The sequence below is a fragment of the Lethenteron reissneri genome, chromosome 39 (genome assembly GCF_015708825.2).
Source record: "Lethenteron reissneri isolate LAM-NWPU_2019-01 chromosome 39, ASM1570882v1, whole genome shotgun sequence".
In the NCBI taxonomy this organism is placed as follows: domain Eukaryota; kingdom Metazoa; phylum Chordata; class Hyperoartia; order Petromyzontiformes; family Petromyzontidae; genus Lethenteron; species Lethenteron reissneri.
The window spans coordinates 3,200,863-3,228,845 of NC_083817.1; the positions used below are offsets into that span (position 1 = coordinate 3,200,863).

Genomic DNA, 27,983 nt, shown 5'->3' on the forward strand with positions numbered 1-27,983 from the left:
ATTAATGGTGGACACGTACCTAATCCTAGTTTGTAATGCTGGATGCCTTGTGAAGTGAACCACGGTGCATGCTGTAGTTTTGACGGTGCGATTCCTACTTCAACACATCAGCATTACACTAAAGGCTGAAAAGCAGCAGACAAAACATTCACCATTGAGAGGTTACTGCCGTAACGTCAAATATGTGAAGTTATGCCTCATGCACTCAACCTCAGGTGACACATGTTTATATTGTCAAGTGTGTGTGTTTAGATGGCGTCTCGTTTTGCTCGTTTCGTGTGCAGATATCCCTGTGTTTCCGACCATCACGGCCACCGTCACCTTCCAGGAATTCCGCTCCATTGAGGATCTTCCAGAATCCATGTTCCGGATCCCAAGCGAATACCGAGAGGACCCCAACCGCTTCCCTGACCTCTGAACCCGACCACCCAGTGGCTGTGCCCACTGGCCCTCGGCTCCAACAGAGCGCTGTGCCAGTCCCTCCCTTGTGCAGGCCTCTCTCCCCTCCCCCATGTTGTGCCTCCCTTCCATACTCACAGCCTCCCCTGCCTTCAGGATGTCAGAGCGCTGATCCTGCCCTAATGCGTGACCCTGCCACTGCTGCACGCTGGGGAAGGATGCCAGGGAAGGCCCAGAGCTTCGAGCTTTGACTTCTGAAGCCTGTGTGCGGCCCTCGCTGATGGAGCTGCGGGGAAGCGTTTGTGCTGTCCCCCGACTGTGAGACCTCTTTCAGAATTTCTGAACCTGACCGTGTGAAACGTGATCAAACTTGGATTTAAAACATTTCCAGGAATATACATTTATTTTTCTGTTTTACATTATCAAGCCAGTGCACATTATTTGCATCCGGTGTGATACAAAGTGGCATCTGAAGACGGGACTATAGTAAAGCTGTTGGATAATCTTTGCCTCCACTCGGAGTTATTATCACAAGTACCTGTTAATGTTTCACTATGGGCTTTCTACCAATGGCTCACATGGGTTAGAACTGGACTAACTAAATTTTTTAAACTTCTGCTTTCATATACAGATTATCAAACACCCCTTAGTTGTTTGCCACCCAGCCATGGTCAGTGACTGTGCAAAATAGTCGTTTGTGTCGTAATTATATTGGCTGAACTTAGTTTTAAAACAAATAAACGTTTGCGTCAATTACGTGCTGCAGGAGCAATTAAGACACTTGAAGGCCGATGTGATGATGCTAATCAATACCAGCAAAGAAGCGCGTAGTTTCACAACTGCAGCTTAGTTGAGGCTTGTCTCAGCAGAGATCTTAAACGATGAAGGCCAGAACAGGGTTCAGCTATTTTCAGTGTGGTAAGTAAATTGAATTATGGTACAAAATGTTAACAAGACATTATATATAAACAAGAAACAATGCCTTTGGAAATGCTGAAATATTAGAACAATGTAAAGAAAAGCTTTTGCCTTAAGGGATCACCATATTGCATGTAAAGAAACACACACAAAAAGTTTAAACTTCACGAAGTTAGAATGTCTATCTCTTAGATGGTTGAATCACACGGCAATTCTTATGCATAGAATCCCTTCCATGTGTTGCCAGTTTTTAATGAACGTTAAGCTGTTCTGACTGTGAATTATTAGACGTAGCATCCTGTTACCTGCCTCTCAACTCCAGCAGCATCTGGTCTGATCTCTGTACTGCATCAGCTGGAGTTGATCAGAGAGCATGCTTTTGGAGACCATAAAACGGAGGCAGGTTATTGTGGAAATGTTTTACATTTCACTTGTTTCGTAAATAAGGTTTTATCCCACGTTTCGTGTGCACAAATCTGGTTTGTAAATTGTGGAAATTAAAGTAATGCAATCACTTTCACATCAACTAACAAACAGACAAATCTCAAAGCCATTTTTGTAAATATCACACGATCCGTTTTTGTCAACCTCTAGGGGTATTTTAACCTCTTGTACTACACAAAATCTAAATCGTATCCCAATTTACTTGAACATGCAGAACATGTCTCATTAGCAAGAAAAGCAGCAATATTGTATTTATTTACCTAGAGCATAGTATGCATCCAATTTTTAGATAGTGAAGTGCTTTATGCACTTATTGCAACACCGATTGCATTCTTACACAGGTTTTTGTATATACATTAAGAACTTTAATTAATTACATCCCTATAAATAATAGCAGGTGCGTCACTATTTTAAACAATGGCATGGGTGTAACTTTTCACAAGAAATCACTTTTGATAATGTACTGTACGATACAAACACAGGAATATGGAGCTGTTGTCAAATGTGGTAATTGACATTTATTTCGTACATTTTGAAACTTTCATGTTTAAACTTCCATTGCTTCACCCCCAACTTGGACGTTCACATTTCTGCAATTGAACACCGATTACTGATACAATATGCCTGCTTGGTCTGACATTTGTACGGTGAATAAATGAACGTTCACAGGTTGGGTTTCGAATGGTCTATGGCCTGTTAACAATGATGTCAAAGGTTACATACAGGCCGTGTACACACGTGGACATGACAGTCTTGCACCAGCACATTGTAAAGTTAAATATGATAACTTATAATAATGGTAAAGAAAATTCCAGCGGTTTAATTTCATGCTATCGACATCATATCATGGGGTGAAGTATCAATTCGGATCTCTTGCAGAGCAGTGCAACCCTTTGTGTAGATGTCACAGAGCGACTTCTGAAATCCCCTTCAAGTGATCTGATCCACAGAACTTTCCAAACCCATCTGCCACTGACAAGAAAGTTTGTCATATGACAGTCAAATCAATCTTTTTTATTCTCAGCTGGAATTAAGTGCAGAACCAAATTTTACGTGATTGCTTTTGTGCAGTCATTGGTTACTGGGCTGAGAGCATCTAAGTGTAATAACTTTAGTGCAACAGAAACCAACACAACCGTCTGCTTCATGCTGCTGAAACCTGGGCTGCTAGTTCTTTTAAAAAATCTTCGACTGCTTCATCTTCTTGGTTCTTTCGGTAAAGTCACGTAGAAGGGAAATAAAAATAAAACATAAAATAATTCTCACGACGTTTCGGCCACAATGCAAGCAGCCGTCCTCAGGTGAAGACCAGGTCATTCAGACGCTGTCTCCCCGACAGACCTGGTCTTCACCTGAGGACGGCTGCTTGCGTTGTGGCCGAAACGTCGTGAGAATTATTTTATTATGTTTTATTTTTATTATTTTATTATTTCCCTTCTACGTGACTTTACCGAAAGAGCCAAGAAGATGAATCCCTGCAGTCATGAAAGCTTTAAATCGAAATGTTCCACGGCTGTTGTGGCCCCGTCTGCATATATAAAGATCCCCCGTATAGCCTTAACAGACTGTAGGTTAGCAAGCACTTATGAAGATCGTTATCCCTGTGTCATGTCACAATCGATTACGTCTCTACAGTTGGAATTAATCGACTTACATCAGGTTTCGATTTTAGTGATATAACAAAGTTGTCACAAACGTTCGGCACAATTCAAGCCCAGAGCAACTTGCCACCAACTTGCCCGCAGATTGAACATCTTGTAAAGCTACCCCAATGTGTTCCGTTTATTTACGGTAAAGCGCATTAAGCTAAGAAGATATTTTTCAAAGGCTACCCGCCCATGAACAATATCGCTGAGTGATGTTGGCGGATAAAACTTTGCTTTTCACTGCCTGACAAAATAAAGCTGAAACAGGCATAATTATTAAATTAGCGTTACACAAACAAAAAAGACAGGCGATTAAGTTTAGGGTTTGATTAGGAAAGAAAAGAAAGTAGTTTTTAAAGATATCATTTACTGATTATGTCCCCTAAAAATTTAGATAACATTCAGCTCCCACCCAATCTATTGCTGGATGCCGTCCTTTCGACACTGCCGATCATGGGGGCATATCTTTACATTCCCAGTGATATTCATCAGGGCAATCAAGCGATTGTAAAGTATAACTACGCTCCTTATATCACATTGCCAGTAACAGGAGAAAAAAACATGCCCATTCTAAACCGCGACGAACTATTAACTGTCGACAAAATCTTAATTGGGTAGTCTAGAGAGACACTGGATAATGCAGTAACACGTGTGTGATGACACTTCATTGAATCAGCTCCATACCACTGGTGGAATGTCAAGTGAAATAGAATGTCAAATCAATCTCTGGCCCTTCAAAAGGCCCATATTGAGCCTTGCACGCACACACATACACAATGGTACATGTGCTGTTAAGCATGGCATTTTTGTTTTCTTTTGTTACACTTGGAGTCCAGAACGATCAGTTTGAAGGTGCATGATATAACGTTTGCATCCTCTGTTGAGGAATTGTGTTTTGAGTGTCACTTTTTTGTTACTAAAACTATAAAAGGTTTTCACTTCAACCCCAGCGCCAACCTTGACCCTCACCACTTGTGAGCTGGCGATGGCAATTCCCAAAAAGTGAAAATTGTGACGCAGCTACAATGCCATACTTTGTCTGTTCCACTGACCTACCCCCCAACTGCACTGTAACCCCCCCCCCCCCCCCACAATAACAAAAAATATTAAATAAAAATAAACACTTTTTGTACAAAAAATCCGTGTTCTTTTCCTGAACTTTTGTAAAGCAGCGATTTAATTGTCTTTATTTGTGTCATTTATGTACAGATACATGTGCAGAATTTTTGCAATCCACTGCTGAATGAGGGCATCTCCATGCTGTTCGGGTCATGGGGGTTATTTGGCCATATTCCAGAACACTTCGGTACGGTGAGGTGAAGGCATGGAGCATAGCTCGAGCGTGGAGGTACAGTACAACAATGGATTTTGTTGAACTGCCCATAATGTCGCCTTGCAGCCTATAACACCTGTTGTGTATTGCAGTCGCCTGTGCAAGCACTACCCTGGCTAAAACCTGGTTAGTTTCCCACATCTAACAAGATAAAAATCTACATTTAAGTACATTTGAATTGCACTTACTCTTTTAATAATTTAGAGTGGACATTTCACACCACAATAGAAGCAACTTGCCATATATTGTTATGTGGTCGGTGTAAGTGTGGTTGTGTGATGAGCATGGCAAGATACTGTTTGCAGTGCTGTGATTGTGGAATCGTCGAGATCTGGGCCTGAGCCACCGTTGAAATGTTCTTGGAAGTGTTTTTCTCCACACGATTTCTAAGAATCTTGCAACAACTTGCACAGAGTGAATGCCACGTGCTTTTCTCTGCCAATGAAATCCAGAGAAAATATCACGTACAAAGCATTGCATATGAATGACTCGTGATTAATAATTAACCCCCGAAGACATCAATTCATTACACAATATAAAATACTGTTGAACAATGTTTATTATAGTTATCTTTGTACATGCTTCATTCACAGGTATCCACAGTAAAGCACCTACATGCCATCACATGGTAATGTGCTTGATAGGGCTCTATTGTGTGTGGTTTGCTCTGTGGTTGTCCTGTGCTGGAGTTACATTTTTTTCATCTTCATTAACATAAAAATGCAGTGCATAGAAGCATACTATTATTGCTGATGACATGGCATTGTTCTGCGTTTGGGTGTGCCAAGAAAGAAGTGACCCATCTCCCCATTTGAACTTTGGTTGAGGCGGCCTCATGGTCAGGAAACGGATGGGTGGTGAGTTTTTTTTAAATGTTATGAGCTTCCAGGAAGACCAGAAGGTGGTATGCATATCCTACATCCGACATGTGGCCCATTACAACCTGTCACTTAGGGGTAAACCAAGAGACTCCAGATAGAGTTACCACCTCAGGAATACAAAAAAACCAGGACAATCATGGGAAGAAGAATATCTGAATACCGAAAGAGAGGAGAACTACATGTGAATGCATTGTTTTTAGTGGTGTATTATGACACAACAGACAAATAACGCGGCTTTTAATGTCCCTGGAAGATGCATCTTTCCTAGGACCGCTATCTCAAAAAGAATAGACAATTGTGGGAAAATGACCCCGAGCTCTAGAGGAGACATTCAACTTATTTTTTTTACTGACTTTCACGAATTAATTGCTGACAATAATGATTATATTCACGTCATTATTTCGTTACATTTTGTGGTATGAACACTGAAGCAATTGTGTGCAGTTTCTTTGTCCGCTTGCCTCATTCAGAGGCCCCATGTGGCACACACAACGAATTATTATTGTATATAGGCGTTGCGCACACGCTTACAGAGACCAGGTTGTCGGTTCAATGGAGCACAGTTACGCAGTGGTCATGTTTTTAGTCCTGTGTTCCTCAGCATGTGATGCTGTTTTAAATGTGTCTGCCTTCCAATTGTGGCAGCTATGTAGCTGTTTGAGATGTACAAAGCTCACCTATTACAATACTGTAATTGGTATTTTTACATTACATTATTTGTAGTGAACTGTCATACTTTTATGGACATGCCTTGGTGTAGAGTGACGTTTGTGAAAAGGGGAATATCTTGGCATGGGAATTCGAGCTCGTGTTGGAAATGTAAAAAGTTAATTTAATTGTTGTACAAAGCATGTTATGCTTTCGGCCAGAATTATGCATATCTCGCTTATTTTGTACCTGTTGTGTTTAACAGTTTTACTAGTGGTCGACGCCTTCGCAACCGGACACCCACACATTTTGCACTCTCGGCAAGAAAAAGATACGTTTTAAAGCAGAAACATGACTGGCGACATCTCAGAATGAAAGGGGGTAAATTAGAGGTGGTGGCACTTGCTTTCGTGTCACTGTGTTGGGCACATGGAGAGGATGTGGGCCCTGCCTGCGTGAAAAAAACACAGGATCGGATATGTCTGCTTATGTTTTGTGACCTTGCCCTGCTCGCTTTTGGAAATCCGTTTAAAACCATATGAGTGTGTGTAATCGCTGGGAGTACTTAGTCGGCCTGTTCAGCCGAATGCTGAACAGATGATTTGTGACACATAGGGTCGTCTCCTGTGTAAAATAATAGCGTTTGACTTTTCTTTATAAATGTCATATCAACATTAAACATAGCTAGATGAAGTTCAACTCTTGGTCGGGTGTCATAAAATCTCCAGTGATTCATGTTTCAGTACTTTATTATTTCACGTTTTATACAATGTTATTGGCCTTTTAACACACGTTTGCAGTATTGCTTTCAGCCATATCTACCTTGAAAAAAAAGAGGCAAAGTGAAGTTGGATTGTGGCATCGTTTGACTGAGAGGGATGGTAACGACGTGGGGAGGAGGCCTTCATCCATCAGTGTATAAAACATGGCTAATGGTGATTATAATGATTGAAGGTTATGATGCCAATGTATGCAGAACCTCGCACTCACTCCATCGCTGACCGCCTTTGTCACAAACTCGCAGCCGGATTTGTACAACTGACATTGGGGCGGATCAAAGAGTTCTGAAAGGCTAACCGCATCGCAGTGGTGCCAAAGTTAGGAAATTAAGTCTTCGTAAACGGTACGGATCAATAGGGAGCAAACATGACCAATGCGTAGGATGGCCATAAACACGAATTGGGCCAGGGAGGAAAGAACCGTGCCCCTTTGGTGTGTTAACCTGTAATCTACAGGTCCACACACGGCCTGTGTTTGCAATTGTACTTTGTATTTGGGTTATGCACTCACGTTGTGTAAAAACGGACAGTACTGTGCATTGTTAAGTCCATGGAAGGGCCATGCGGCGTTAGGCGGGTGGGTTCGAGGGGTGATCAGCTCCCTGCACCACTAAATTGCCGCAGTGGCTAGGAAATGTTCTATAACTCCCTCGCCTGGTATACAAGAGGTCGTGGGTTCCATCTTGACCCTGACACCTGCTGTATATTTGAAGTCTGCATGTCTCTCTTTCTCATCATCATCATCACCACAGTGGCTAGGAGATGTTAACTACCTCGCCTGGTATACAAGAGGTCGTGGGTTCCATCTTGACCCTGACGCCTGCTGTATATTTGGAGTTTGAATGTCTCTCTTTCTCATCATCATCATCGCCACGGTGGCTAGGAGATGTTAACTACCTCGCCTGGTATACAAGAGGTCGTGGGTTCCATCTTGACCATGAGACCTGCTGTATATTTGAAGTCTGCATGTCTCTCTTTCTCATCACCATCACCACGGTGGCTAGGAGATGTTAACTACCTCGTTTGGTATATAAGATGTCGTGGGTTCGATCTTGACCCTTACGCCTGCTGTATATTTGGAGTTTGAATGTCTCTCTTTCTCATCATCATCACCACCACCACAGTGGCTAGGAGATGTTAACTACCTCGCCTGGTATACAAGAGGTGGTGGATTCCATCCTGACCCTGACGCCTGCTGTATATTTGGAGTCTGCATGTCTCTCTCTCTTATCATCATCATCACGGTGGCTAGGAGATGTTAACTACCTCGCCTGGTATACAGGATGCCGTGGGTTCGATCCTGACCCTGACGCCTGCTGTATGTTTGGAGTCTGCATGACTCTCTATCTCATCATCACCGCCACAGTGCCTAGGAGATGTTAACTACCTCGCCTGGTATACAGGAGGTCGTGGATTCGATCTTGACCCTGACGCCTGCTGTATATTTGGAGTCTGCATGACTCTCTTTCTCATCATCACCGCCACAGTGCCTATGAGATGTTAACTACCTCGCATGGTATACAGGAGGTCGTGGGTTCGATCTTGACCCTGAAGCCTGCTGTATATTTGCAGTTTGCATGTCTCTCGCTTTCCCTGAATTCGCGTGGATTTGTCTCTGGGACATCCGTTGTTTTTTTTCCCCTCCACATTTAGAAACAACGTGAGTTTAGAGTGTTTGGCTATAATACATTTCCAAATAATAAGCCACTTCGTTGAGCTATCATTCATGACCAGGTCGCTTCTGAAAAAGAGCTATATAGCTCAATGGGGCCTACCTGGTAAAATTTTAAAAAGTTTACTGTTGTTGTTAATTACATAATCAAGTAAAACATACAACTTATGTGTCACAGCTTTTTTGTGACACCGATCGTATATCAGCAAGAGTATACTTGGCTTGAGAGGACGTGTGGATTGTTAAAGACCTCGTCTGTTCTTGTCTGGTGGGGTAAGATTGCAAGCCAGGGTTAGGCAAGGGAAGGGTAACGTAGTCCGCAGAGATGGAGCGATGAAATCGCCAAATTGCTGGGTGGATTGTTATTGTTCATAATAGATGGCTTTTTTTGGGGTTAGATCGCGTACATTTCTAAATGTGTCCATATTTTTTGGTTCTGTCGGTAAGGTCACGTAGGTATATTTTATACGTCACCAAAACTTAAAATCTAGATTATAAATGTGTCGTTAAACCCGCCACCACCCGACACAGCCAACTAGTGAGGGTTGTCACGTAAACAGAACATGCCAATTCGTCACTACCTGTGTGTTGGAGAGTACTCAGATTGTAAATGTTGCAGCTTGGCTCTCCGGTTAGTGCTGTACTAGTACACTACACTATACACAACTATACACTACACTATACACTACACTCCACTAGTGCTGTACTAGTGACGAATTGGCCACGTTCTGTTTACGTGACACAACCCTTACTAGTTGGCTGTGTCGGGTGGTGGCGGCTTTAACGACACATTTATATCTTTACCCGATCTAACCCCCGTCCCCAAAAAACCTCTTATGGATGATTATTGGTCGCGAAAGTCTCCTACGTGTTAAACTATTGTTGTTATTGTTGTTGTTTGCGTCGCATCGACGTGAGGTGACGACAGCTTTGGGGAGGAGTGGGTGAAGGTGATGTTGATGATGATGTTGAAGATGTTGATGATGTTTCCCCTGGGGATGAGTGGATGAAGGTGATGATGTTGTTTCCCCTGAGTATAGGTAGGGCGTAATGTGTTTGTTGTTACTCTACATGTACAGCCCTACATCCACTGCTGTATGAGGGCATCTCGAAGCCGCAGGGTTCGTTTGACCATACTTCACGCTGGTCCGTGTGGGTTCGGTTAGTTGAGAACAGTGCATATCATCATCAGTTGTTTCTTTTTGTTTGCATTCTGACTGCTTGTGTTGTGGTTATTGTAAACATGATCCCTTGTACAAAGGTGTCAGTTTTTGTACCAGTTGAAAGGGTAAAAACCTATTACTATATTTTGCCACTGGTTAAGGAGGTCTCAGTGTAAGATGGGGAATGTTTCGTCTTCATAGAACGACAGCCGAATATGAGGGGGGGTGTGGCATTAAATAAGTTTATACATTTTTGTAATTAATTTCAAGTGTTTTCAGTGTTGTGAGTTGAAGTGCCGACGGGTTTTTTTTGTTTGCAATCCGACCAAAGCGGTTGTTTATTCTTCTTATCTTGGAGATTTCCGAGATGATTTTCCCGCCACCTGCCAAGCGGAGGGGTTTTTTGGCGGGAAAAGCGAGCGCGTCGTGCGCATGCGCGCGTGGTGTCACGTGCGCGCGCACCATCGAAGCCGGAACGCGGGAAAACTTTGGACTCGGGAGTGGTGGTTTCGCCCCCCCCCCCTGACGGCATAAAAAAAAACATTTTTAAAAAGTAATTTAAAGCGTTGCGACAATAAGTGACGTTAACACACGCGGACACGTTAAACGCTTAAAAAAAAAACGTAACCCTCGTCCGATGTCATTGAACGGCTCGGGACGCCAAACTTTCTAGCACGTGCTGCAAAAAAAGCGCGGACAGAGGGGCGGGGTAGGGGGGGGAGGGGCGGGGTAGGGGGGGAGGGGCGGGGTAGGGGGGGAGGGGCGCAAAGCGGCTTCGCGGAAGCGGCGAGTTCCCGCCAAAAATTACGCGCCCTCGGGAGGGTGGGGGGGGCCCGCGCGCGCGCGAGACTTGACGCGTTAGCCCCGCCCACTAGTAGCCCCCACCCACTAGTAGCCCCCACCCACCCACACCCCCGCCCCGTCATTATTTTAGCCACGCCCCCTCCCGTACAAGACTGACCGGGCGAGCTCGAGTCGGCGCCGCTTCTCGTCTTCGCCGTGAGTTAAATTTTGTACAAAAAACAAATAATAAAATGCGTCAATAAATATATTGTAATTGCTATTTATTTTTCGCGTTTGTTTATGCGTGAGACGGCGCGGTTTATATGTGTTTTTTTTCCGCTTAAAAGATATCGGTGGTGGTGGTGGTGGTTGGTGGTGGTGATTGGTGGTGGAGCGGGTTTGAAAAATAAATAAATAAATAACCGGCCCAAGTCTCGCGCTGCCTCGCGCGGCTGATCTCGCGAGACTTCGCGAGGCCGCTCATTAGCATAGAGGTTCCCGCCCGCGCCGGAGCGTTCATTGAGCGGCGGCGGCGGCGGCTCGACGCGAAACATTTTAGTTTTTTAATCAGCCGCCCTTTAAATAACATAAACAACAACCCCCCCCCTCCTCCCCGCACAAAACAACAGCAGTCGATGCGAGCTTCTCGCCCGTGAGCCGTTGTGCTACTTGGGATTCGTAAAAAAAAAAAACCGAACATCGTTTTCCACATTCCCCCACCCCGCGCCTCAAGACCCCGGGACTTCGTCCCCTCCAGCAGCCAGCAGCATGTGGATTCAGGTGCGAACCATGGACGGCAAGCAGACGCACCGCCTCGACAACTTGTCCAAGTTGACGAAGATCGAGGAGCTCCGCGCCAGGATCCACGAGGTGTTCTGCGTGGAGCCCGACCAGCAGAGGCTCTTCTATCGTGGCAAGCAGGTAACCACCCCGACCGCCGGAGAGAGAGAGAAGAGAAGAGAGAGACACGGGTTTCTCTTGTTGTGCGGGGTTTGTGTGTGTGTGTGGGGGGGGGGAAGGGAGGTGATAGCTCCTCGTGGTCGTGGTGTGAGCCGAGCGGAGCAAGTGCTGGGAAAGTGCTCGCGCGTGGCGCGTGTCTTGTGTAGAAGATGATGAAGAGATCGTCGCCTGTGTGAGAAGTTGCAATTGATAGTGTGGCGTCAAAAGTTGTGATGTGGTGGGGGGTTCAATCGCGGGCCTTGATTGTGTACGGGGCAGGGATGTCCGTGGAGGGATCTGCTGGGGTTGGGGGGGCCCTGCCGAGGTGGGAGAAGTGCGGGCGGCGTGGGAACGTGGGGGTGGTGGGGGTGGGGGCCATGCTTTGTGTGAAAGTGAATTAATAATTATTATCGGTTTAACATGTAGATTTTCGTGAGCAATATAGATAAAGGTTTTTGGGGGGGGGGGGGGGGGGAGATCGCGTAAATCTATAAATGTGTCGTTAAACCCGCCAGCGCTCGACACAGCCGATGTGTGTCGGGTGGAGGCGGGTTTTACGACACGTTTATGATATTGACGCGATGTAACACAAAAAACTGCATTATTAAATACTTTATGGACGCGGGATCGGTATAACAGTAATCTTAATTGTCTACCGTGGAGGTACGGGGGGAGGACAGTCTGTGCAGTGAATAATAATTTATTTAAATTATATTGTAGTTATATCAACTGCTCACACCCCCCCCCCCCTCCTTGTATTTATCAATACATCCATTGCTTCTACACTCGTGAAGACCATTATCTATTTTGTTAGCATCGTCGATTGTCTACGCCAGTGGATGAGTCCTTCTCGTCGCCTTCATCAGCCATTGTATAATATCCACTTGACGTTTCCCATCTCCGATCGTTCTTCCTTCCCATCAGCGTTGTTGTTGTGCTCTTTCCTCTATCGCAGATGCAATGCACACCCGGCGTGTGTTGTGTGGGGCTGCTGTAAAATGGCATGCATGCGACCACTGTACCTGTGTAACCGAGAGGGAGGGGACCCCTGGCGCGCATTGTGTTGCGCGGCGCACGTGTTTTGTCCTGGTGGGCGAGACCCGTGGTTAAACGCGGGCCGCTTTGCATTGGCATCTTCTCCACCCTGGGTCCACGACCTCGTGTGGCCGGCCCCCTTGAGACCGGGGGTGGGAGGGGGGGAAAAGTCGCCTTTTGCTGTTGTACCCCACGCCCCAACCCCCACCACTCCAGCCCCTTCTCACCCTCACCCCTAACCCACTGAGAACATCAGGAACGCTGACCGCGGCGGTCACGTGGAGAGGGGCGGCCCAAAGCAAGGCGACAGGCCGTCAACGCTTCCACCCGTCTCTCCGTGTACCTGTGTGTGGTTACATAAGTCTCCCTGTGTGCGTGCGTGTCGTATCGACGGATAAATAACACCTTACCCGCCATGTACGCGAGTGTACTGCGGCAGTGACACGCTTGTCCCTGTGTGTACGTGCGAGCGCCATGGCAGCTGCCTGGTTGTAACACCACCACCCCCCCCGTTATCGTCGGTGCTTCTGAATCTCGCGGAACACAAAGGCGCCACGGCCTCTCACGTGCTCGGCGCGGCCGAAAAAATGGGCACGGTAATATTCGCGCATACAAATTTCGTTTTGCGCCCCCACCCTTGCCCCCAGGGGTGAGATGAAAGCAATGGGAGCGTTGGACTTGATGTATTATTTTTACAATTGGGAGACGGCGGTGGTGTTTTAAGCGCCGAGGTAGAAAAATGTTGCACGCGACCGCTGCAGTGCCGGCCGTAGTCGTTTGCAAAAATGATCACGAGCAGAATGTAAGATTCCGTTACATTATTTACCGTGAAGCCGTAGGGTTTATTTCCTGGTGGTACCGCGAGCCGTTTTAATTTCGTCTTTAGGTGTTGGTAACCTATAACAGACCAGATCGGAGTCATATTAAAGTATGTGTTTTATGTTAAATATAGCCTAGCGTTCCAAAATTTGGCGAAATTATCTGAAATTCGTGGCATTAATAAGGACTTATCTGTACTGACTGGCGTGGTGAAGTATGGTCATACAACCTCAGACCAATACGGTTTTGAGAGACCTTCAATCCAGGAATAGATTTCAATCCATTCCTGGATTGAGAGAGGGCTTTAAATTATTGTTTTATATTAACCTTGTATAGCCATTTAAAATTATTGATTCTTTCAATTATAACTTGTCTAAAATAAAAATATGTAAAGAAAATGCGTTTTTAATGCCAGCTATTTATATATACTCAAATGTTAAGAGTACACGATATATCTGCTACACATAGACATTTCACAATAACATGCTATGTATTACAAACTGTAAATCACCAAGGAACGGGCTTGAAATGTTAGCATTTTGGAATGTGTACACGGTGTTGGCATTTTCAAAAATGGTAATTTTTCAAAATGCCCTATTTTTACAGGCACGTGCGTGCTGTATACCCACGCATATAAACTGTCATTCAACAAATGTAATATCGTGCTAAAGTAGTAGCTTCCCAGAATTGGGTTCCTCGACTGGTCCTTGTTGGGGGCGGCAGATTGTCAGGAGGGGATGCACAATTCAAGGCCCACAACAGCACTACCACGTTCTGCCTGTGCCTCCGCCCATTTTCTGTCGCGGGACGACGCTGCTTTCCGCACCGCCCAATAGAAAACGGCCACACAGCCATTTTGTTTCAAAAGGGTTGTTGACGCACAGTTGATGTATGTTATATGGTGCATTCTAATTGCTCCATTGTAAAATAACTTGCTGATATCACAATAGTTTGGTCACTTGTTTTGCACGGATTAACACTGACATGGGCATTACTAAGGCTGCGTTGTGAATTAATTATTTAAAAATTCCTAACACGTCTGCTTTATACGTTAAAACTGTATTTTTTTACGTTGACGAGCTGTGAGCTTATCCAATAATTGCAGATGGAGCATTGCTACGGTGATTTTTTTTTCGGGCCACGTTTTCTTATTAAAATTGCCCTCATCACTCAGGCCGTGCGTTTATACTGGGAGTGGAGAAGACGACCGTGTACAACAAGCGATCTTGACATTGCCCATTGTGCTTTTCTAAGGCTGTTATATGTTAAAGGAGGAGTATTCACAGGTGTGCGCTGCCAACACTTTAAATATCTCAAATATCTGAAATTGGTAACACGAACCAATTTTGTAAAGATAATGTTGGGAGGGAACTTAGATGGGGTCAGCGCAGGCTGTACTGCTCGCGTCTGGGTAAAGGAAAATGTGTTTATGGAGTTTTCTGTTATATTAAGGAAGTATTATTCATTGCCTGAAAAAATGTGGAATTGCTTTATTCACATGCCTTCAGTTTCGTAAATTTTAGTTAACACCATTTAGATATTTTAGTTAAAATGTAAAATTTAGTTCAATTTCAAACTATATTTACAATAGTCCTAGTCTTTAAAAAAAAATCTAAGGCTACAAACAAGGCATGAGTGGACCTGCATGCATATGCTAGCTACCAACAGGCTTGACGGTGAGACGTTGGTACATTGTTTTATGTAAACATGACCTTTACGTCACACGGCACTTTAAATTAATTATTGTATTTAATACGAAGTTGTAAACATAATAAGGTGAAAATTAGGCCTGAATTGGAAATACTAATGTAACAATGTATTCGAATTAAGGGGAAAAGCAGGATTATTTGAATGTGTAGACGGCCATTTGGAGATGCAATTTTATCAAGTCGTGGCCCGGCTTGTGAATATGGCGGAGCTTGTTGTGCAGCCGTTGTTCTGAACAGACACGTGACTTGAAGGGCTGGCCCGCTCCCCACCATCAGGCATACATACGCTCTGGGTCTTCATCGTTTTCCCTTGTTGGGAGCGTAACCCTCCTGAGGCACTTTGCCATAATTGTTTATGTTTGTTCTGCAACTGTGAACAATGCATTTTTAAAATAATATTTTCATCGTTCATTAAAATTTTTGCCGATTTAGATTATGTAATTATCACATGAGGCTTTGTTGTAAACCAATTAATCTTAAAGGTAACTTTTAGGCTGATGTTTTTTGTGCCAAATACAAATTGTTATTTGTGATGAATTTTGTCAAATTTTACAAGATTGCATGGTACCAATTTTTCTCAGGCTTGAATGTTTGCTGGTTACGTACTTATGAACTTATTTTTTCTTACATGTGCAATTTTTTGTGTTGTGTGATCTGAGAAACCACTGACAAGCACATTTAAAACAAAATCCCCTGTGTAGATTTTCATGTTGGTGGGGATAGTCCTGGAATTTGTACCCGCTATCCTGTACAAATCCATTGTGGGAAATTTTTTCTATGATGGGTTAGTATTGACATTTCCACTCCACAACTAAAAATAACCCAATTGTGGATATATACTGAATGGTCATGTACACTGGCAGAGCCAGTGGGGGGTGGGGTGGCACGTTGCCCTCCCAATGATCCGATCGAAGTCCCTAATTTCGATCAGATAATTGGGGTTTATTAGTAATAAATCGGCATTTTGCGACCCCCACTGCCACTGTGTAGCATATTATTATGTGCCAGGGACTCTGAGATGATAGGACAATAGTCTGAGTCCATAATTGGCAATAACTAACGGCAAAAGCAGTTGTAAGTGACTCACAGAATTGTGCGTAGTTGCGTATACAGTACACGACTTCCCTGAAGGCATTCCTTCAGCGAGGGCGATGCCGATCACACACGGTTCGAATTCGACCCTCGATCGATGGCTGCGCCATCGCCGCACACGTGTCGAATAAAGAGCAAGGGACAAGTCCTTACTAACAACTCCTATCATTTTTCATTGCTGGAAGGGTTGCCCCCCCCCCCCCCACCTGAAAATCCTGGCTCCGCCATTGACTCATGTAGCCTTAGGTGTGTCGTATTTTGCAAACTATCATCTTATGGCTTCCTTCAGGATATTCAGGAAATATATTTTGATTACCGATAACTTTTAATTCCAGTACAGATGTTCCTGTGTGTTTCAAGTAAACATAGAAGTAGGTGTTTTAACACAACAGGAAGTATAGGCGGTCTGGAATGGATGAATGACTTGGAGGCATGGAATGTCCTGGCTATAACAGTATTCGGGGTGTCCAGGAGGATATGATGCACGTCTGTGAACTTGTTTGTCTATGCACAGGGAATGCAAAGGAAAAATAGAAAATGATGTACTCTGCTCTCAGTATTTGGTGTGCTCTTGTTATACAGTTTAACCAACACATTTTTTAGTACAGTATTTTTGCAAACGTTTATTGTTTACTTTGCATTCTTTTAAGACTGAATCCGTTTCATGTCCATTACCAAACATTCTTTTGTAGCAGAAAACACTGTTTGCATTATTATTGGATGTTTTAAGTGCATCGACGTTCACTGGAATTTTTTTAGGGAGATTTGTCTTTCATTGTGTTAAATATGATTGGACATTGCATAAAGTAAAACGAGTTCAAGTATAATAAGCATCCCATTTTTCCCTATACTAAATTTGCGAATATATGGTGTGTTTCTATAGATGGAGAATGGACACAGCCTTTTTGACTACAGCGTGGGTCTGAACGAGATTGTACAACTCCTGGTCCGGCAGACTTCCAGCACAGCAGCGACTGAGAGTGCCGTTACCATTGTGGCCCCTTCAAACCAACCAGCTAAGTACGGACGCGATGGGGGCGAGCTGTCCGACACAGACTCGGGTTGTGGCTCTTCTCAGGGCGACTCGGACAAAAACTCCAACGGTGGAGAGCCACCACTCGATGCCGAGCCTGCCATTCCAGGAACATCTACACAGGCCGTCCTCAACCCTGGCTTTGGCACATACAAGGTGAGACTTGATTTGCAGCTGGTTTGCTTCACTTGTTCATAGTAATGCGTCGTGCAGATGTTTAACTTGCATTTAAAATCCTTAGACTTTTATTCTTGATTGCTTACATACATAAATTAACTACTAATTTTCTTTCATCTTACCCCATTGTGTGTGATCCAGATTAATGAGATGGTGGATGTCCGAGACTCCAACACTGGGGCCTGGTTTGAGGCAGAGGTTGTAGATGTAACTCGGGGTTCAGGGGAAGGAGCTGTGCCGAGTGATGATCAGGCAATGTCATCGTCAACAAAACCTCAATGCACTGATGAGAGCACTTCTCAGGACCATTCGGCTTCAGCGAGATCGTCAACCTGCAACGATATTTTTTACCGCGTAAAATATGATGAGTAAGTTTCGTAGGGTTGCTGTGTGCCATGACTCCTCACTGTTTTTTTTATCGTTCAGATAAATGCAAACTGTTGGTTTTAATTATGGTGATAATATCAAAAATTGCTACTTGTTCAGTATTTCATTTTGAACATGATGGTCAGTGTTTGTAAATTGATATATTTTCTTGGCAGCAGCCCTTGTACACTTGATAAGTCCAAAGTTATTTTTCCCCCATTGTTTTCACGTGACAGCCTTTTTACATATGATTCATTCTAGAAACTTGCCATGAAGTTAATTTGGCCACTGTGCTGTGTTACAATAATGTTGGTTTTCAAAGACAAAACTATTTAATGCTGTACAGGCATACCTCTTATACCGCTCAGGATGCATTCTTGTTAAGTGGAGCATGATACGAAACAGTGCTATAGGAGGGTCATAACATGGTTCCAATTGAGATGTGTTACGACAGTGCTTTTTTGACCTATGAGCGATATGAGGGCTTCATTGGGGTATCGGTAATAGCCTTAATGATAGGGTACACATGATAAATGTTTGAAAGCATTTCATAAATACAAATAATGACTTGGTAAAAATTACATAAAAAATACAAGAAGTTATGGACTCGCCAGTGGATTCGGTTGGAGCTCCCGTAAGAATGACCACCGGTTTGCCATACACACACATGCCTCAGGAAGCTATACAAAATTGGATTCTATCCATGGATCGCCAATTAATCTACTCTAATTGGATGGACTATGAGCAGAATCGCTACAATAGACACCTCGATTCAGGTTCCAATACATGGGCAAAGACGTGCCCCTAGGGCAATACCACGCCTACTTCCATATATGGGCTGATCTGCGCGGGACTTTTCCTCGAGGACAAAAGAGCGTTATAACGAAACAGCTTTATAAAAGGTATGCCTGTATTAAGTTCAAAGTATGACAAGTTATTCATACTTCTTATGATGTCCCTAAACACCCATCTGGAAACTTATGGTCAAGTTGGTATTCCAGAGACTTGTGTGAAAATTGGATCCATGTTTGGAAATATCTTAGATGCAGACAGTGATGCATGTCTAAAGTGTGTTTGTGTGCGTGTGTTTGTGTGCACAGCTACCCTGAATATGGCGTTGTGCGGGTGTGTGAAGGGCCCTACATTCGGCCACGGGCACGCACGCTAGTGCCTTGGCAGGATTTGGCCATCGGAGACGTAGTCATGGTCAACTATAACCCAGATGAGCCTACTGAGCGTGGCTTTTGGTATGATGCGCAGATCCAGCGAAAACGTGAAACCCGTACCCTGCGGGAGCTCTTAGCTCTGGTCATTATTGGGTGAGTGAGAATGCAAGTGCCCTTTTTACTTACTGTTTAATCAGTTTTGAAATGCGGTGGAGCATATGATGATATGCACTCTTGCTGAAGTAAAATTGCCATTAGACATTCCAAGCAAACTATAGCAGTACATTGTAGAAAAGCTTATAGGTGCATTTCTACTTTATTAACAAGATGATTAAAATAAGGTATTTCCAGATATATTCTCGCTGTACTTAAGTCAAACATTGCGGAGCCAAAACACTTCAAAGACGATGCTAAAACTACTTTCTTGGGAAACGCGATGATTTACATATTTTGCTGAAGTATCTGAATTTGTGATGTTGCTAAAATAATGCAGAGCAGGCAGGCAGCCAAATCGTTTCTTTCACACAAAGCCTGGCAGTATTTGAGCTACCTGTTGCCAGAAAATGGAAAATTAATACAATGCCAAATGCCTTTTGCCAGTGTGCTATAGGGGTCTACTCTTGGAATGTGTTTTTATGAGTGCTCGGACCACACAGGTTGTCGGTGCATTTTCACAAGTTGTACACTGAAAAACAGACTCGCTACATATTTCTGCATTTGTTCCCACATTGCAAACAATTAATTAGCATTAAGGTTTGGTGCATGTCTCTGGCTTGGGTGGTCAAAACGACTGCTCCATTTTTCACAGACAAAAAAAACTGGAGTTTCAGTGGTTTGGAATGCAGCGGTCATGAAAAACATCTAATTAACTTGAACGTTTCCTTTGATGTGGTGTGCTGCAATTACAATGTTTACTACATAACTCGGTGAAACTACCCACTGCAGTCTCATGAGATACTAAGGGCAATGCTCCGATGGCTGGTGGTAGTTGGGTCACAGTGAGGTCATTACTGCGGTTCTGTTAAGACTACTTTATTTTTAATAATTTGGTCCACAATTTTTATGGGAACAAAATGTCCCCTAATGAATTATACATGTTCTATTTAATTCTGCCAAGAGCAGGGAAAGCGGGCAGTGCAGCTTGTTATTCGGTACCTTAATGAATTATTATCCACTGCTTTTAAAATTCCTGTAATCTTAAACGCACCACTACTTTCAACCCTTATGGAGGGAAATGAGTCTGAAATACAAACACATAATGATTGCTTCTGGGCAGTTTGTTAGAGTATTGCAACGTTACAGAAGAACATCTGGGTATTGCATTCGTGTCTAAGTGACCAAAAAAATAACAGAAAACATTGTTTAGTTGAAAATGTAAATTTGGGCGGCGCTGCATAAGTTTTGGTTTGCTTTTCATGGTGATTAGTTGCCCGTTATGTTGTCATCGTTCCACAAGGTTGGCAAGTGCATCAACAGCCCGAGGAAGTGATTGCCGATATACCGTATTTTGTTTTGTGCTCCAATACTATTTTTAGTGTAGCATGCTGCCATCTAGTGTAAAAGTTGATGTAGTGAAAACATTTTCACTGTAGGCTTTTGGTAGTTGCTTGTACCTGAGTGTTATTTTCTGTTTTGGGTGTAGGTATAATTGTGGGAACTCTTTTTTTTCATTAAAATAATGTTGTTATTCAAACGTGTGTATTTTTGCCATTCTTAGAGATGGTGCTGAGGCTCTGACAGACTGCAAGATACGGTTTGTGGATGAAGTGTACAAGATTGAAGAGCCTGGAAAAGCTACTGAGATCACCAGCAACAGCCCCGTGAAACGTAATAAATCACTATTGGATATTAATTGTTTCTTGCTATTTGTTTAAAATGATTATTTTTTTGAGTGGGAGCTTTCACACTTATTCAATGTGAAAAATCACTGGAAATAATTGTGAGTTTAATGTACCTAAACGTTAATGCATAGGCATTTCAAGTTAAAGTTACTGCTTTCATTGGGTTGCATATCATGAATGTTGACAATTGAACTTTGCGATTGTGGGTGCAGGGCAGACTGGTCCAGAATGCAAGGTGTGCAAGGATGATCCAAACAAAGATTGCAGGCACTGTGCTTGCCACATATGTGGCGGCAAGCAAGATCCTGACAAGCAGCTGATGTGTGACGAATGCAACATGGCGTTCCACATATATTGCCTTAACCCACCTCTTCGTCATATTCCCAAAGATGATGAAGACTGGTAAGTCGACAAGAACAGGTCTATAATTATACTCTCTGGTTCTTTCGGTAAAGAACCAAAGAGTGTGGATTCCTGCAGTCACGAAAGCTTCAAATCAAGGCCTATAATTGTTTTACTTTTGCATTAATTAACATTTGCATACAGTGTACTGACAACGCAAAATGTTGCACTCTTAAAAAATATAGTTTAGTTACAGTCTCACTCCACAGGCTATATAAGCAAGCGGCTAATATATTTTGTGAACCATTTCATACCAACAGGTACTGTCCTGGTTGTAAGCTAGACGATGGCGAGGTTGTCCGAGCAGGTGAGATGCTTAAAGAGAGCAAGAAAAAGGCCAAGATGCCATCTGCCACATCCAACTGTGCACGAGATTGGGGGAAGGTATCTTCTACATTTCACACTGATACAAGCCTATTGAAATGATAATATAGGACAAAATGTGAAACCTACGCACACATCTGGTTCTCTGTTGAAATAACTGATAGAATGTATTGAAAGAGGCCAACATGTAGTACTAAATATCCATTAAAAGCAGCTGATTTACTATTCTAACAACCTTTGTAATTGTGCTTCAATTATGTAAAATGTACAATAAGAACAAAACATTTAAGAATCGCGATATTTCTACATTTTCAGCCCTTTATCCATCAGTGAACCTAACGTGTAAGAAAAACCGATTGATGGCTATTTTTTTCACATAATTGTAATATTAATGAAGTGCCAGGAGTTAAAGAATGGACTGCTTTATCTCCAGGGCATGGCATGTGTGGGCCGGACCAAGGAGTGTACCATCGTGCCGTCTAACCACCACGGCCCGATCCCCGGGGTCCCAGTGGGCTCCTTGTGGAAGTTCAGGGTGCAGGTACAGTATTTAACCATAAACCAATTCAAAAATTTTGTGTAAATATTGATAAATCAGCAGATGGAATAGGTGAATGTAGGCATGTAATACATTTTAGTTGTCATGTGACATGCAAGACTCGGTGGGAAGACCGTGCCCATGGTTGCACTTTGTGCCATTTATAAGTAAACTTTTCTGTGTTATTTAAGAATTTAACCTTGAACCCCTGGCTTAAATCTTTGCAGAATAACTTATTTTAATACAATAAAAAATATTTTATCATAATTTTCCAAATTTGTTTAAATTGGCTTCCTCCAATGTATGTTGAATTTCCTTTGCAACCGTACATAGCTAACCCTAAGATTGTTGTTTTGGCAGGTGAGCGAATCGGGTGTGCACAGGCCTCACGTGGCCGGAATCCATGGCCGCAGCACGGATGGCTCCTACTCTCTAGTACTGGCTGGTGGCTACGAGGATGACGTGGTAATTGTTATGTTTTTTGTTTGTTGCGGTTGCACCCGATTCAAGAGCCGAATGGCTCACAGGGCTATACCTAATAAATGAACTTGAACTTGAATTGTCTTGGTGCTGTCATTCCAATAACGGATACATTGCAAGGAAGCAATCTGTGATGAGCTGCGATTGAACTTCTTCCTCCGTTTCAAGGACCGTGGCACTGAATTCACTTACACGGGAAGCGGCGGACGTGATCTGTCTGGGAACAAACGCACTGCCGAGCAGTCGTGTGACCAGAAGCTTGCAAAGATGAACAGGTTTGTGGAGTACAACATACATATGAAGAAAACCCATTTGCATGCCATCAAAAATGTTTAAAAGTGATTTTGTCATCGTATTAATACAAAAACTCCATTGCAGGGCTTTAGCACTTAATTGTAAAGCAGCACTGAATGACAAAGTTGGAGCGGACGCAAAGGACTGGCGTGCCGGTAAGCCGGTTCGAGTGGTGCGCAGTGCCAAAGGCCGCAAGCACAGCAAGTTTGCACCCGAGGAAGGCAACCGCTACGACGGCATATACAAGGCAAGCTTCTTCAAAGCCATCGACGACCTCTATCTCGCTGTTTTTCTTGCCAAATGCATCGTCATTGATCTGGCTAATTTGATATGATGGACATGAAATGAATGATCGTTGCGTGTTGTGCGGTACGATTGTAACAGTGTCTGCTTGGGTTTGCATTGCTGAACACAGGTCGTGAAGTACTGGCCAGAGAAAGGAAAGTCCGGGTTCCTGGTTTGGCGCTATCTGTTGAGGAGGGATGATGAAGAGCCTGCGCCCTGGACTAAAGATGGCAAGGAACGCTGCAAGATGCTTGGTCTCACCATGCAGGTGCGTTTCTTTATTCAAATGCTTTACCGTTTACATTCACAATCAATTAAGTGGCTGTGAGGCATTTTCTTTCTGGTAATTTGTGTAAAAGGTGTGTACTCTTTTGTACAAATATTTGTTTAAACATTTACTTGTATAACTTTCATAGCATCAAGTAATTTGTTAAAATTACTGTGCATTTTTTTATATTCTGCTTTGTACTTAATGATAGACCAATTCAAGCACAAATGTCGACTAATGATCACAATGCTTTTGTGTTGTGAGCAGTATCCAGAAGGGTATTTGGAAGCCAAGGCCAATAAGGAGCATGCCAATAATGAAGAGAGTGACGAGGAAGAAGAGTTATCCCCACCTCTTACGCCCGTACCCGCTCGTGGCACCAGCAAGCGCAAGCGATCACTAAAAAGTACGTGTGCTGTCTTGCTTTTTTCCACTGAATAATACACGCATATTTCATAGCATACGCGCCAATTGCATGACTACAGTTGTACGCAATACTTACGCTTGACGTGTTTCTCCCGCTGTGCGCCAGGCGGCGATGTTGAGACTCCAACCAAAAGCCCCAAAGTGACACCGAAAAAGGCAAAGGTGGAGGCATATAAACTGTCAAGTGAGCAGAGGAAACTAATCAAGGAAGATTCCCAGAACAAGAAGCTGTGGGATGAAGCCATGGAATCTCTTTCAGAGGGCACGGTGAGTGGCGCATAGATGGGTTTATTAGCGACAGCTTTGACATTATAGAAAAAGGCTTGTACGTTTATTTGTGAGTTTGTAACTTCCAATTGCTTTCTTGAGGCTGCCCTCAAAGTTTTCCCATTCCATCCTCAGTTATGTGCAGTGTAGTGACCTCCCCAATATGTTTTCATTTAAACTTGTTTTCTCTTCCGCTGTCTTCCTCTTTATTTTGCCTTGCCTCGGTATCCACTCTGTAGTGAGTGTGTCCTGCCCATTTGAACTTTTTTCCTTCTCGACACCACATCTATTGGCTGGTGCTAAATACAATTTAATTATCTTTTGGCAATTATGTATTTCATAAAGTCTACAAAGTTGAGGTATGAGGATCAATGTGTTCACAGTTATGATTTATTTTCCCTGTTTGTGTTAAATGAAGGTGTATATTGAAGCGTATGAATTTGTAGATGGTAAGTGTAAGCTTTACATTCTGTGGATTGTGCTGTTTATCATTGCAGAAGTTCCTGTCAAAGCTTGAAGAGCTGTGTCTGTGCATTTGCTGCCAAGAATTGGTGTGGCAGCCAGTCACCACAGAGTGCCACCATAATGTCTGCAAAGTGAGTGTTGTCGTTGTGACAAGCACTGTAGGCCAAATCAATATGAATTCGTATTTAAAATATGTAACTTGATATAAAATAGCAGAATTATGTCGACAGTAATTGTCTATAAATTATTAATATATCTTTTTATTTTATTGTTTTCCTTCTAAATAATATATTTTTATTTTATTATTTCCCTTCTACGTGACTTTACCGAAAGAACCAAGAATATGAATCCCTGCAGTCACGAAAGCTTTAAATCAGTAATTGTCTAACCATAAAAATGTCACTTGTGGGCTCAGAATAAATAATGAATGCATGCTGTCTGTCTAAGGTAACCCCTCATATGAAAATGGCATTTTGAGACATGGTATAGTATTTATGTACAAAGTGTGATGTGCCTCATTGTGCCACCGTTCTTTGTATCCACAGAGCTGCCTGCAGCGCTCGTTCAAAGCTCAGGTGTACACCTGTCCAGCTTGTCGTCTCGAGCTGGGCAAGTCCAACAGCATGGCGATCAACCAGAAGCTGCAAACCCTTCTCAATCAGCTCTTCCCTGGCTATGGCAGTGGTCGGTGATTTCTCAGATAATCTTACACAGACCATGCCGGGCTTACTGGATTCCTTATTGTACACACAGGTGGATCGGCATTCGTCTTTCGGCCAGTTACTGTTTGATTGTTGCGCGAGAGGTGGAGAGAACCAGACATTGTTTCTTTTGTTCTTCTCCACATTTGTGAGATACTAAGCATTTTGCCCAATTGTAACCCAAAATTGTTTTATTTCTTTACCACCGCTGAATGGTGGTTTTTGCATATACATATAGAAATGAAATTTAACAGATCTACCTAAATATGCGAAACTTTTCAAATAGGTTGTATATATTTGATAAACAATTTGTAGGACCGATCATTCAATATATTTCTACAATTTTGTCGTTCGGCACAATTTAGGTGTCCCAGGTTAGTTGATGCCAAAGCCATGATTTTACATTTGTGTAGATGTGAAAGCAGTTCTTAATTTAAAACCCAATCACACTGGAATCCTTTAAATTGTTTAGCTTTAAATATTTCTGTGCTACACAGCTCTTTAGAAATTGATCAATTCTGCTTAGGTTACCGGAGTTTAATCTTTTTCTATGCGAAATGCGAACAAGAAACCAGCTGGACCACTTAATAGGTCATATTTTCTTACCTAAATGACACCAGGTAAAATTGAAGGAAAAATAGCTTAACTTAGTGTGAGTGAGGAGTCTGGGTGAGAAACTTTGCAAAAGACAATAGTGATATCCTTCAGCTTCTACTGTTGCTGGCTTTTTGACTGTTCGTTTTAATGTGCCTTCCCCTACTCTATTGAAACGAAAGGCATGAAGCCAGCACAGTGTTGCACTATGGGAGGTGCTTGTGTGTTGGTTTTTATAAGCTTTTCAGTAGGCTTCCTTCCAACACTCGAGCAGTGAATTGCATCTGATTCCAAACCAGCAAAATCGTGTGACCATGTCCTTAATGGCATATTTATTACTATCTGCTGCAGGTTTAGGGGTGTGTTTGGATGATAAACCTCTGATGCACAATGCCATGAAAACATGCAATAAGTGTGCCTATACTAATTTCAATAGAGATAAAATATGTTTTACGATGTGCATATATGATGGAAATGTTTAAATAAGGCTTTTATTTCTTTTGCCATGTCTGTTTTAAGCATGTTTGTATTTCTCTTCAGCAGATCAGACCGTGTTAATATGCTACAAACTTGGTCGTTTTAAATGCATTGTATAAAGACGGTAGATAACATTTTAGTATCAACTATTCATGGCTGAATTTTCTACCATAAAGGTATTGACGTTTGCTATTAAAACTTTCAGTGTTTTCCAGAATGCTATTTTCATATTCCATTTACACTGCTGGCTGAGCAAATAATTTGAATGTGTTCCTACAAAGCAATTGGATATATTCCTACTTTGGCAAGAATGCATTCAGAATTATCAAAAGCATATTATTAGGGGGATTACTGTCATGTAACTATAATATGTGAATTGCATTTCGTAAAGTTGAAACTACTCGTGCTTTCTATTGATTACCAAACTCTTGAATACATGCTCTTTTATTAAAGTTAATAATTGGAGAAACCATTTTTCCCTTGGATACAGAATAGTATAAATTACGCTTAATGTTGTCTTAATGTTCAATATAATAGATATCCTCTTAATACCATGTTGGAAAATTGAACAAAGATTTTTGGTATAATTTATTAACAGTTTTTTAGCCACAACACTTCCAATTTCCCCGCACCTCTGATTAGCATGGTTGGCTACATACGGTGCGAAAGAAGTTCTATATTGTAGGTATCACAAACACGGAAATCTGCTACCTCAGCCTATAGGGGAGAAGATTTTATGATGGATTAAAACATCAGCACATATACTGCCAATCAAACTGCCTTTCATTCTACCAGTTGTGATAACTTTCAATTCTTTCTGGAAGTTGTCAAATAAACTTTACCTAGTTTTTATGCGACAGCACTGTTGCTGTAAAAAAAATCATTTGAGGTGGCAAGATTTTCAAATGAGGGTTGCATTCTTATTACATGTAAAATTGGGAAGTGTATTATATTTAGTACAACTAATGAGGTAATAGTTTAAAGTATTCTAAGAAACACTGCCAACATAAGTTGATTTGCATGTTAATGGGTGTTTTTGAGAAATGAAAGTATCACTTTTCGGTGTCTCCCATACCTTGCCATTGTATGATGTTACAATGATGCCATTTTTACCAGAGGGATGCATTCCAGTTACCTCATCCCCCTTCAATTGTCACGACCAGTGTGGCATTTTCTGTGGTAATAAGGTCCCTTGAAAAAGTGTATCAGATGGTTAAAGATGGCCCCGGCAATATTTTAACTGGTTGTGAGATGCATTGAAAGTAGGAGATGAACCAACAGTTGAATTTTATCTTGGTATTTTGTGCCCACTGCCTCGCCAGATGAAAAAAGCAAGCCAATAACTATTAAAAACACGATTTTAAACTTAATTACCAAATGTGGAAGATCGTTTCACACTGTGCTTGTTTAACATTTGCTAATTTTGATGGGTGTACCTCAACATTTGAGACGTTGCAAGCAGCTTGGGGATTTGCTATGTTTGAAGTAGCTTGTGTTAGAAAGTCCTTCCCTATCCTGTTTACGCTTTGTGACGAAGGCTCATTTTGCTTACTGTATGTAACTCAATATACATTGATTTCTGTTTTATAACTGGTTTAAATAAATACCTTAAGTTTCAA

At 42.5% G+C, this 27,983-nt stretch overlaps 2 protein-coding genes across 2 annotated transcripts in view; both read left to right on the forward strand.

The window, feature by feature from the left end:
• Nucleotides 1-2,432, forward strand: part of LOC133351856 (ankyrin repeat domain-containing protein 13C-like) — a 35,790-nt gene extending 33,358 nt beyond the window's left edge. Inside the window, exon 13 of the mRNA XM_061567425.1 lies at nt 285-2,432. Coding sequence (XP_061423409.1) covers nt 285-418 — 134 coding nt within the window. The 3' untranslated portion in view covers nt 419-2,432. The remainder of the gene's footprint in view (nt 1-284) is intronic.
• An 8,392-nt stretch (nt 2,433-10,824) lies between these two features.
• LOC133351849 (E3 ubiquitin-protein ligase UHRF1-like) lies at nt 10,825-27,983 on the forward strand. The gene is made up of 17 exons (XM_061567415.1): nt 10,825-10,882; nt 11,400-11,587; nt 17,144-17,449; nt 17,612-17,838; nt 18,937-19,155; nt 20,720-20,829; nt 21,056-21,245; nt 21,506-21,629; nt 22,003-22,110; nt 22,468-22,572; nt 22,756-22,862; nt 22,966-23,128; nt 23,297-23,434; nt 23,702-23,840; nt 23,967-24,127; nt 24,625-24,723; nt 25,138-27,983. Exons 2-17 carry the CDS (start codon nt 11,435-11,437, stop codon nt 25,282-25,284), a joined length of 2,496 nt encoding a protein of 831 aa, XP_061423399.1. The 5' UTR covers nt 10,825-10,882; nt 11,400-11,434; the 3' UTR covers nt 25,285-27,983.